Source organism: Papaver somniferum, unplaced genomic scaffold (genome assembly GCF_003573695.1).
Source record: "Papaver somniferum cultivar HN1 unplaced genomic scaffold, ASM357369v1 unplaced-scaffold_22, whole genome shotgun sequence".
NCBI lineage: Eukaryota > Viridiplantae > Streptophyta > Magnoliopsida > Ranunculales > Papaveraceae > Papaver > Papaver somniferum.
The window spans coordinates 1,054,204-1,067,237 of record NW_020632152.1 but is presented as its reverse complement, the minus strand read 5'-3'; the positions used below and the strand labels follow the sequence as shown (position 1 = coordinate 1,067,237).

At 38.9% G+C, this 13,034-nt stretch overlaps 1 protein-coding gene across 1 annotated transcript; it reads left to right on the top strand.

The window, feature by feature from the left end:
• Window positions 1-10,432: 10,432 nt before the first annotated feature.
• LOC113340532 (uncharacterized mitochondrial protein AtMg00810-like) lies at window positions 10,433-11,695 on the top strand. The gene has a single exon (XM_026585666.1). It carries the CDS (start codon window positions 10,433-10,435, stop codon window positions 11,693-11,695), a length of 1,263 nt encoding a protein of 420 aa, XP_026441451.1.
• The last annotated feature ends 1,339 nt before the right edge of the window (window positions 11,696-13,034 follow it).

The window sequence follows — 13,034 nt, the reverse complement described above, 5'->3', positions numbered from 1 at the left end:
ACTGTCTGATCTCAGCCATCATCTCATCACGCAGCTCTTCCATCGCGCGGTAATGTCCCACGTTCTCGTGCTCAGTTGAGCGTTTCTTTCTTCGGTCCTCACTGTCATAATAATCTGAGTCTTCGGCGGCATAATCTGGATCAGATGCACTGCTTCCCCTAGCGGCGTTTGCTAGGATGATTCTTCGGTCTCGATTAGGCTCAGGTGCCTTAGAATTTGCTTCATCCAGTTGTTGGCTGGTCTTCGTGCTTTGGGAAATCCGATATTTTAAGTCTTGATTCTCTCTGGCCAGCAGAGATACAACATCTGCGTAGACCTGCTGGCTCTTCTTCAATTCTTCGAGCTCTGCCATTAGTCGATGGGACTGGTGAGACCCCTGATTGGGAGTTCCTTCTTGTACCCATACGTCCATGGTGCCCCCTTCAACTACTGTGTGTATTAAGGGTGGTAGAGGATCAGCTTCGATTGTTGGTATCTCCAAGTTTGGTCCCCTCGGTTGAGTTTCCACCCGCGGTGCTAAAACCACTGGTATAGTTTGATTCTGACCGTTCGTTGGCGGCATTCTGAAGGCTGGCGGGTGTGCGGGATGATGTGTCATAGATTCTGCCACCCCTTCTCTTTGTTGATAGACTTGGTTTGTAACCAAAGTTTTGTTAGCTTCTGCAGTCTGGAGGGCCGCAGCAGTCGCACTACTCTTCGTCTCTGCTGCTTTGAGAGCCGCGGCTGCAATGGAGTTAGTGTTCATGGGTGACCTCTGATTAGCTGTCTTAGCTTTGTCTCCTTTCTTCTTACTTCGGGTCATGACCGGGATAGTCCTCGGTGTTTCCTTTGATGAGGCTTTTGTTTTTCCTGCCTCTAGTGTCTTTTCCATCTTGGGTACTTTCTGCATAGGGGAATTTCAAATAAAGAGAACCAGAGATATCCACGTGGATCGGGTTAATGTCATTCGTACCCGAAAAATGTAGGAATAAAAAGTTTTTACCTTAAGAAAGAAAAGAGTTGCCCGAGGGCCTTAAAAAAAGAAAAAACATAAAGACTTCAACGGTCTTGTTTTCGTAATACAAATCCTCTAATAACCAATCATGGATATATATCCGCAGTAAAGATAAAAAAAAAAAGAAATATTTTGAAAAGGCAGATCTGTAGCGAAAACTCGTGAATCTGATTACTAACTCTTTTACTTAGTTTAAAATACGCCGCACGTGCAAATCTGTGATAGATAGCCGTGGATTTGTCTGCTTTGAAATGGTATCCCTGAAGATAAAGACCGTAAACCCAGAATAAAAAAGGTTTTGAAAGCACGCTGAAGCCTTAGTATTAATTGGCTAATAAACAGATAAGTGCTGCTAAAAATAATAGAGCACAGCCGTAATGCGCGTTTAAGGTGAAATCACAGGATAAGGTAAATCTTTTACCGGGACAAAGTCCCTGTTTCTAGCGCCAGATTATGAACACATAAATCACGAAAGCTAATACGTGTTCACAGTCAATGTTCGCACATACTAAAAATTCTTGAATTAAATGGCACATGCATAAAATAGATGATACTATCGGTTCATCGACTCAAATCCCTCGGGCTCATCACTGCCTAGTCGAATAATATCAGAAAAATGATCGTATGAAGAGTAAGACTACCAATACGAACATAAATACGAATCATAAGGGATATGCGATGAATATAAAAGTGCTGAAATATAAATAAGATGGAGATTTACGTGGTTCGGCACTAAGGCCTACATCCACGGGGGTTGGTGTTTCACTATGTATTGAATGTTTACAAAGACGAATGAATTTTGAATATACATTAGTCTGCGGAAGAAGGGGATCTACTTACTCTTCCTATTTCTCTCTCTTATGTTCTCTTCTAACGATTGTGGATTGGTCGACCCCTTTTCTCTTGGTGGAGAGGGGTATTTATAGGGTTGAAACGTGGGTCCTACTTCTGAGAAGTCGTTGCAACCTTATCTTCTTGTGCTTTGTGTCCATCACGCAGAGGTCTTCGTCCTTTACAATGTCCCCTGCGTTCCATGCTTGATCACGAAGGGTTTTCCTCGTTCGTCTTATGGGTTGATTGACACGTACACTGCTCAGAGTGTTTAATGCGGGTAGTTGAGACGTTTGCTCGTGTCAAACAAGTGTCTTCTGCCCCTATCACATCCGTGTCAGTCAGATTTCTCCTCGCCGTTGATCTTGGATCTTTCTGGGGATAAGAGAAAGTAGATCTTTGGGAGCTATTTGGTTTTCCGAAGTAACATCATACTTCGGTACACCTTAATTTTCTACCATCGGATTATCTGGGCGAAGATCTGATGCTGATGGGACATGGTTCTTGGTTGTAAGCGTGTCTCATCATGTTTTGATGGCTTGAATCGCATGCCTTCCACGTGTTTCTCCATAAACAGGTGGCTGATGGTTAAATATGTACACACATTGTTGTTGTTGTACTTTGACGGTTTAGGAGATCGTGGTCTGCTGTTAATTGATGTTTTATTGTGGGCACTGTTCTCCGACTTCAACGGCTGAAAAAAGAAGAAGGGAAATGCTAGTCATTATGAAGAACCTGCATGAGAGTGTCATATGCATGAGGAGGTTTTGAAGTTGCTAAAACTGATATTCCAGCAACAAGTTTTACCTCATCAACAACAGATTGGCGAGACTTCTGATCGGCCTAGAATGATTAAAACACAACACTCATAAAAGTTAAAACAATGTTTTGCGGTGGGGAAAAAAAGAAGCCAAATTGAAAAAAATTACATCCTAGGTTATCTTTTTGTTCATCTTGGAATCCATAGACAGCAACCAATACAAGGGAACGGCAAAAGCTCCTATTACAACAGAAATATCACCGTTGAAGCCTACCATTAGCGTCTCTGTATTTGATTTATGTCAAGGCTTTCTGCAAAATCATCGAACCATAAGTGAGTTAATAAATTCATATTGTATTAAGCTGAATCTCTAAAAAAAAAAAAAAGATAGATAGATAGATAGATAGATAGATAGATAGATAGAAGTTCTTACTCGTTTAGGAGAGGAGTTTTAGACTGACAGGGAAGGCTATTGTGGCCGAGGACATGCATGTTTTAACTTGCAAGAATGACTTTTCTTGTAGGGAAAGAAAGTTACAGAATTTTAGACGAGATTAAATTAATGGTCAATCTCGTGGTCGTGGTGAAATTTTTGTGATGATTTCCGCGTGCGTCACCATACTACTGTTCATGTTTGTGTCAGATGGAAATGCTACTATCGAAAGCAAAAATTTGCTGCTGCTTCTGGTTGCCAAAGATGCAAATATTAGAGATTTTGGGTGTCCTATCACTTCACTGCAAGTGACTTTTGCTTTCGGCAAACATAACTTGTGAATTAGAAAAATCAAAGACAACTGCATGTCTAGCGTCCAGCATGAGAGTCGCATAATTATGTGGTGCAGCCTGCAGGTCCATCCTGAATTAGGACCTTGGTCCTTAAGGATGGAATCCTCCCCAATAATGCAGCTGCAACTTTATGATGGGACAAGACATGGCAATATCACTAAATCAGTTCATAAAAGTTTTATAACATGCTTATGAATTCTCTGTATGCGTACATGAGGCAAATCCAGGTCAAGTTTCCAAATGGCAACCTAACCAAATCGTATTACTAAAAACTGGTAAATCCAAAATTCCTTCACCCAAAAATCCACTTATACAATATTGAAGGGGAGTTGTTGTTGTTCGACGGTTCAGGGTAAGACGAGATGCTGCTGCTGCTGTTGTTCTTTAATGGTTCAGGATAAGCGGCGTTGCTGTTACTGCTATTCCTCAATGGCTCAGAATTAAGGGACATGCTGTTGCTGGTATTTCTGCTGCTCTTTGACGGTTCATAAGAAGATGAGCTGTTGTTGTTGTTGTCGTCCTTTGACGCTTCAGGAGAATGCAGGCTGTTGTTTGATGGTTTGTTGTTGCCGCTGTTCATGGACTTCAACTGCTAGAAACAAGGGAAAATGCTAATCAATGTGAAGAAACTTGCATTATAATCATATAAGGAGATTTTGAAGCTGTAAAACCCATACCTCATATTTTTCAGTAAAAAGTTTTAGCTCATCAGCAACAGATTTAATAAATTTTAGCTCTTCAGCAACGGATTCGTAGGACTTCTGATTGGCCTAAAACAAACAAAACATGAAACTTAAATTAGACAACAATGTTTACGATGTGAAAGAAAAAAAAAAAACCAAAGTACAAATCTACCTCCTCCTGGGTTCTCTTTTTGTCGTGCTTGTGATACCAAAACATGGGAGCAAATCCGGCAATAAACCCTACTGCTACGCCACTTTTAAGCATCTTTGGCGACATTTCTTTCACAAAATCATAAATCATCCCTATAACTAATTTGCGCTGGAGCTGTCGCATTGCTATGTCTGTCGCCATTTCTTTCTGCAACATCATTGAATCATATACAAGTGAAACTCACTCGTAGTTGAATCTCTAGAACTGATAATTTACATGCACCTATAGAGTGATCGTTGGGCGTTGATGCCGATCCCATATCAGTGTGCAAGAAGTGATTATGCATTCTATTTTATCCAAATAGTCCTTGATAAAGATCATCAAGTTTTCAAGCAAAAAAAACAAAAAAAAACAACTTGGTATATCTAGGGTTTATGAAAAAAAAATTACAAACAAAACACTGAAAAAGATACCAGCAAAAGAAAAATAATATAACCAATGAGATTGAAGTTCTTACTATCGTTTTAGCAGGAGAGAGATTTGCACTGACGGAGGCTGTTGTCGCCGAGGTTCAGAGCATGTCTCAGATCAGCTCACAAAGCTCACACGAATGACTTTTCTTGTGGGGAAAGATAAGTCACGAAATTTTAAAAGGGAGGAGACGGTCAAACCCTTTTGACTCGAGTCAAACTAGTGCTGAAATTTTGGCCGCATCTCCGTCCCGTCTAAGGTATTAGCGGAACAATATTAGACTGACATAAATATTTTTGGCTAGGGGTGTAAATTCGGGCAGGCCGGGCCGTCCAGTTCAAAAACTAAGACGGGCCGGGCAGACCAGGTTTAATATTTGTGAGTCCGTAAAAAATTCAGGCCGGATAAAAGTAGATAATTTGCTATTCAAAGTCCGTCCAAAACCCGTTTTTTATACGGACAAACCAATCGAGCCGGACATGCCACTATTTTGAGAATATTTTTTTTGATAAAAAAGTTTAAATTTTCAAATGGATGGTATTAAATTTATTTATTTTTAATACAATAGTATCATTTTCTTTCTAACATTGCAGATCATAAATGATAGTATAAAATTACAATGACAAATTTCTTATTTTAACCTATAATAAATAATTAATTAGAGCACAATAAACTTTCTAAATAAAAAAATATATTACCATTAATGTTTTGAAAATGTTAATTATAAGTAAAAACAACTATGTATTTTATTTTTTAGATACTAATTGACAATTATAAAAGGTTTTCCCTATTTCTCACCCCCACTTTTCCTATTTCCTATACCCTTGACAATTTTGAAAGTGAAACCACTTTGAAATTCAGATTTTTCCTATTTACCACCTATAAAAGTTAAAAACTGATTAAAATATATCTCCAATCTAGTCAATAAAGACAACCAAAATGATGATGATATAGTCGTCAAGGTGATGATGATCGTTGATCCCATTTTTGGCCGTTCATAATTAATTGCAAAATGGTAACTTTTAAGTCTTTTTAAGAGGATACTAAATGATTGATGGTATAAAGAAGGTTCATAATTAATTGCAAAATCCGAGCCCGCCCAATAAATTAATCCAGGCCAGGCCAGATGGCCCGCGAAGGACCATAACAAGCTTTGAGCTACTTCAGGTACAGGCAGGCTCAGGCAGATACAGGCATGCCGAGTATTTTCCGGTACCATATACACCCCCATTTTTGGCCAGGTTAAAAGATAATTTACCTATCTAATACTAACTAAATTGGTATGGTAGGACTCCAAACATTGATGTTCCCAATCAGAACTAGAACTGCAAGTTATGTAGATTCGAGTAATACCCGAGTGAAAAAATTCTGAAACACCAACTACGGCACACCCAGTTCTTGATAATACGGCCGTATCCTAAATGGGTATACCGCCACCATACGCTTGATAATACCCCATATCCTCCTTTTGGTGCTACGTTCTTGCGTCCCCTGTAATAGCAATCCACAATAATAATGTAAGTTCTTCTAGAATGATCTTTTCCACTTGTTCTATGCTACTAGTAGCAGTTTTTCGATATATTTGTTTCGCTGCTAAACAACTAACCATCTTGCTGCAAAACCTTGTGGACGGTTTTTAGCTCATTTTTACTTCTAAATCCCACGTACATAAGAGCAAACCGATAGACGATAATTCTTCAGCTGCTTATCAGTAGGTTATTGCAATCTATCCTTCGACATTCCTAACAATTTGTTATTTGTGGTCGAGAAACCAATACTATTATTTCACTTCATTGAAAGAGAAATTAAGATTTAAAGATAAGCGAGTACTTTGACACTCACGTCAGGCGTGAGTACTTAGAAAAATCAAAGACAGCTATATGTGCACGAAAGCTGCATAATTGGGACCTTAGTTTTTATGATTGGGATCCTCCCCAATAATGCTGCTGCAAACTTTATGCTAGGACAAGACATGGCAGTATGACATTCACATAAATATCACTAAATCATTTCATAAGTAAGTTTTATATCATACTTTTGAAATCTCTCTATACATGAGACAGATATCAGTCAGGATAAATCGCATTACTAAAATTTTGTAAATCCAAAATCCATTCACCCAATAATCCACTTATAGACTATGTTATCATACAACACTGAAGGGGAACTGCTTTTGGTCGACGGTTCAGGATAAGACGAGATGTTGCTGTTGTTATTGTTCTTTAAAGGTTCCGGATAAGAGGAGTTGTTGTTACTGTCAGTCGTCAATGGTTCGGGATTAGGGGAGATGTTGTTGCTGACATTGCTACTGCTCTTTGACGGCTCAGAAGAAGAGGAGACGTTCTTGTTGTTGCTGTCCTTTGAAGGCTCAGGAGATTGTTTGCTGCTGTTGTTTGATGGTTCGTATTACGAGATGTTATGCAGATGCATAATCTGTTATGCAGATGTACCATATCTGTTATGCAGATGCATAATCTGTTATGCAGAAGTATCATATTTGTTGTTATATTTGTACATTACTTGGCTTGTACACCAAGTTATTTCCTTCTTGTTTTATCTCTGGTTCTTGTATATAAGACCAGGCACATGTATATTTCATTTGTACCTTTTACCTTAATCTAATATACCATGACAAATTCTGTCATGGTATCAGAGCCAGTCAAGATCTAAATCAAACCGTGTTTCCGCTGCAACAAACAAACGATAACCAGTAACCAGTATCAGAATCATAAAACTCCAAACCCTAGTCTCATATCTTCTTCATCACAGCCCAACATGTCACGTGAAGATTATCAACCCATTACTGTGAAGTTTGATGGAACAAACTACAATCATTGGTCTTTCTTAATGAGAAGTTTCCTCAAGGGAAAATCCATGTGGAAATATATTGACGGCAAAGCTAAGAAGCCTGCAAACGGAGTCGCTATCACTGACAAAGGAAAAGATACAGGAGAAGAAACTGCAGAGAGCTGGGAGATCAATAATCACAAAATATTAACCTGGATAAGCAACACAGTAGTAACATATATAAGCATTCAACTTACAAGCTTTGAGACTGCCAAAGATGCATGGGAGTTTCTCTCAAAAAGGTATACCCAGATAAACTTTGTTCAACGTTATAAGTTAGAACAGGATATTCGATCTATGAAACAACAGATGGAACAATCTGTCTCAGATTTTCACTCTGAGATGTCAATCATATGGAACCAGTTAGCACTAATGGAACCAAACTGGACAGCTGATATAGAGTTATGGAAAAATTACAGAGAAGAGTCTCGATTAGTTCAGCTCTTAATGGCATTAAGAGATGACTTTGAGACTGTGAGAGCCTCAATCTTCCATCGATCACCTCTTCCGTCTGTCGAAGCTGCATTGTCAGAACTCATCACTGAAGAAACTCGGAAAAGAATCAAATCATACATACTAGCAGTGTTTGCAGTCAATTCACGTGCAAACTTTAACACTCATCTCAACTCTCAGAAAACTCATCGTGATTTCTCACAAATCCAGTGCTACAAATGTAAGAAACCAGGCCACCTAGCCAAGAACTGCACCGTGCCATTAGTGCAAAGTGGATCACAAAGCTCAAACACACAAACAATCCAGCAAGGATCAAGCTTCCCAATCCAGTGCAACTACTGCAAGGAACCATGGCATACAGTAGGAAACTGTACATCCCCTACTTCCAGAAATATGAGAGAAGGAAGAAAGTTTAATGGAACTGGATACACATCTGAACCATCCAGTTATGCAGGTGCATCACCATCCAGTTATGCAGCTGCATCACCATCCAGTTATGCAGTTGCATCCACACCAAACAATCTAGCTGACATACAAGAGATGCTCAAGCAAGCACTCTCAATGGGTAACAATAACTCTACAGCAGCATCTGCACTATCTACTTCCACAAGTAGCTTTTCAAATGGTTGGTTTCTTGACTCAGGTGCATCTAACCATATGACTTTTGATTCTAGCATATTTGAGCAGAAAAGTCCTATTACTATAACTACAATCCAAACTAAAGATGGATCTGAACTGGCTGCCAGTCATATTGGTCAGATTAAAATCTCTGACAAGATACATATATCTGATGTGTTGCTTGTTCCAAAAATAAGAATGAACCTTATATCAATTGGACAATTATGTAATCAGGGATTTAACATTCACTTCTTCTATTCTGGCTGTGTGATACAGGATCCCAAGACAGAGAAGCTTGTTGGGATAGGCCGTAGAGTAGGAAGATTGTATCTTCTCGAAAGACTGATTTCTCCTAGGCTGTCAAAGAGTGAGCTTGCCGCAACTACAAATTCCTTTTCTGAGTATGTGTCTCCTTTTATGTCATGGCATTCTAAGTTAGGACATGTGTCCTTCTCTCGTCTCACTCGTATGACAAATAGTGGATTGTTAGGAACTATTCAGGTTGATAAAGAACCTTATTTCATCTCATGCAAATTAGGAAAACAAACTGCTCTTCCTTTCAGTAATAGTATAACTCATTCTGTCAAACCTTTTGATCTCATCCACTCAGATGTGTGGGGAAAATCTCCTATTATCTCTAAGGGAGGAGCACTATATTATTTTACTTTCATTGATGATTTCTCCCGTTTTACCTGGATATATCTTTTCAGTTCTAGATCAGATTTTTTAAAAATTTACACAACCTTTTCTAGAATGATCAAGACCCAATTCGGAAAAACCATCAAAACATTCAGATCTGATCAAGGGGGAGAGTATATATCAACTCCTTTCAGAGAATTCCTTGCAACAGAAGGTACCCTTCTCCAATTATCTTGCACTGAAACTCCACAGCAAAATGGTGTTGCAGAGAGAAAACACCGCCATATCATAGAGAAAGCTAGAACACAACTCTTGTCAGCGTCAGTCCCTTCTAACTTTTGGGGTGAATCAGTCCTGACTGCAACCTACAACATAAACCGTATTCCGTCCATAGTTACAGAAGGAATGTCTCCATATGAATGGTTATACAACAAGAAACCAGATTACTCTGAGCTTCGTGTTTTTGGGTCAACCTGTTTCGTTCTTCTTACTGAGAGAGAAAGAACCAAACTTAGCAAAAAGACTGCTATATGTGTATTCCTAGGCTATGGAATAGAAAAAAAAGGTTATCGGTGCTATGATCCAGAGAGTCAAAGATTACGTGTTTACAGACATGTTACATTCTGGGAGAATATACCCTTTTGGTCTCTTCCCACTAGTAAATCTCCCAACCTAGAACAATTCTCTTATCTAGATCCTTTTGAGGATATGCCTCAGTCCAATTCTCCATCAACATCCATTCAGCTTCCCTCCACAGATGTTACTCTTCTTGAATCTAGTGAAGCAATACAAGAGCACTCTATGGTTGGTCCTGACGCAGCTTCTCCAGAAGGGGATCCTATATCTGACAATGTTACTTTGACAACAAGAAATCGTCGACCACCAGTCAGGTTTGCAGACTATCATTGCTCATTATCATCGATTTTATCTGTGCATGCACCAACTTCTTACAGGGAAGCATCTGTACTACCAGTATGGCAACACTCTATGGATGAAGAATTAGTTGCCCACAAAGAAGCTCATACTTGGGATATGGTTGTACTACCTCCAGGAAAGTCTGTAATTGGAAGTAAATGGGTATATAAAGTTAAAACTGACTCAGACGGCAAGATAGTTAGATACAAATCCCGTCTAGTTGCTCAAGGATACACTCAGGAGTATGGTATAGACTATGAAGAAACATTTTCCCTGTTGCCCGTATGACTACAGTTCGTACTCTCCTTGCTGTTGTTGTTGCTCGAAAATGGAATCTACATCAAATGGATGTGAAAAATGCCTTTCTTCATGGAGATCTTCAAGAAGAAGTGTATATGCGACCTCCACCTGGAATGTCTTACTCACCTAATCAAGTATGTAGGCTCCGTAAACCTCTCTATGGACTCAAACAAGCACCTCGTGCTTGGTTTGAAAAGTTTTCCAATGTTGTTCTACGATTTGGGTTCACTCAAAGTGCATATGATTCAGCCATGTTTACGCGTTCAACAACAAGGGGTATGGTTATTCTACTTCTCTACGTAGATGATATGGTTATTACAGGTGATGACGTGAAAGGCATTGATGCTCTTAAAACACATCTTAGTTCATGTTTTCAAATGAAGGATCTAGGCTCCTTATGTTACTTTCTTGGTTTAGAAGTTGATCACTCATCTGATGATTGTTTCATCTCTCAAGTAAAATATGCATCAGACATTCTTCAACGTGCAGGATTGACGGATAATAAAACTGCAGCCACACCTCTTGAATTGAACAACAAGCTTAGTCCTTCTGATGGAAAACTTCTTTTTAATCCTACCTTGTACCGTCAGCTTGTGGGAAGTATAAACTACTTAACTATTACTCGACCAGACATCAGTCATGCAGTGCATATAGTTAGTCAGTTCATGGCAGCTCCGCGATCCACTCACTATGCAGCTGTACTCAGAATCTTACGTTATCTCAAAGGGACATTGTATCAAGGAATTACTTTTTCATCCACTTCTGATCTCTGCCTTCGTGCATATTCAGATTCAGATTGGGCAGGAGATATTACAGACAGACGCTCAACTACAGGCTATTGCATATTTTTAGGCAGTTCATTAATATCTTGGCGCAGCAAGAAGCAAAACGTAGTTTCCCGCTCTAGTGCTGAAGCAGAGTATAGAGCTCTTGCACACTCAACCTCAGAAATTTTTTGGCTGCGATGGCTTCTAGAAGATATGGGAGTTACTCTGTCAGAACCAACCCCATTGTACTGTGACAACAAGGCTGCTATTCACATTGCTCATAATGATGTTTTCCATGAACATACAAAGCACATTGAAATTAACTGTCATTTTGTACGTCATCAGTACAAGAAACGGATCATCAACTTATCCTTTGTTTCTTCTGAGATGCAACCTGCTGATCTTTTCACTAAGGCGCTGTCTTCTGCACGCCTTAAGCTCTTAATTTCCAAACTCAACATGTGCTCTATCCCATGTTGAGTTTGAGGGGGGGTATTACGAGATGTTATGCAGATGCATAATATGTTGTGCATATGTACCATATCTGTTATGCAGATGCATAATCTGTTATGCAGATGTATCATATTTGTTGTTATATTTGTACATTACTTGGCTTGTACACCAAGTTATTTCCTTCCTGTTTTATCTCTGGTTCTTGTATATAAGACCAGGCACATGTATATTTCGTTTGTACCTTTTACCTTAATCTAATATACCATGACAAATTCTGTCACGTTGTTGCTGATGTTCGTTGATTTCAACTGCCGAAAAAAATAGAGGCAAAAGCTAGCTAGTCATGTAATGTGTCATATGAGGAGGTTTTGAAATTGCAATAACCATACCTCAGATAATTCTGCAACAAGTCTAAGGTTCTCAGCAGCAAAGTTTTCGCGGAGTTCCTAAACAAGCACAGCAGAAAACTTAAGAAAACAATGTTTCATGCGGGTCATTCGTTATTGGAAAAGAATTTACAGAGAAAAAATATACCTTCTGGATCTGAGCATGATGCCTTGAAGTCTTTTCCGTCTGTCTTCGGTGATAATAAAACACAGGAGCATAACCAGCAATGAACGCTATACCTAAATTGCGTCTGTTTATGAGCTCTCGCTTCATCATCCTTGCTGCCATCATCATCCTTGATTTATCTAGTTTTTGTTTTTTGATCGGTAAAGAATTTTGATGCTAGCGAGTTTCACCCAGTGACTTTACCACTGTACTACAGTAGCACCGACTTGATTTATCTAGTTAATTAGTGCATTCTTTAAATATCCTTATCAAGATTTTAACACACATGGGAAGAATCCCTAATAGCGGAAGCAAAACAGAGCCGATAGCTAGGGTTTATGAAAAAACATTAAAGATAACATAGAAAGAGAAATCGCCATAAGATAGATAAATCACAAAATGAAGAACATAGAGATTGAGGTTCATACTTGTTCAGGCTGCTAGATTCGAGAGATTTTTGTTATTTTGGGTTGATATTGAGCAGGATTTGGCCGAGGACTTTAGCATGTTCGTATAATGGATCAATGTGAGAAAAGCAGTATTTGTACTCCCATCCTAAGGAAAGAAACCCTTGGAGAAAAAATAGCTCAGGTTTGACTTTTCTCGATGAGGGGAAGAAAACACGGTCGTATGTGGTCAATTTCGGGTCAAGGATTTTGTTTTGTCAGTGATTTTTTTTTTTAATTTTATCAGGTCAAGGAAAGTAAACCACTTGGTGTCGATGTTGGTTTTTCGACTAAAAGATCATACTGAGTGAATATAACTTAATAGGAACACTCGAAAAGTATTTCCAAAGATGCTTCAAACAAAAAAA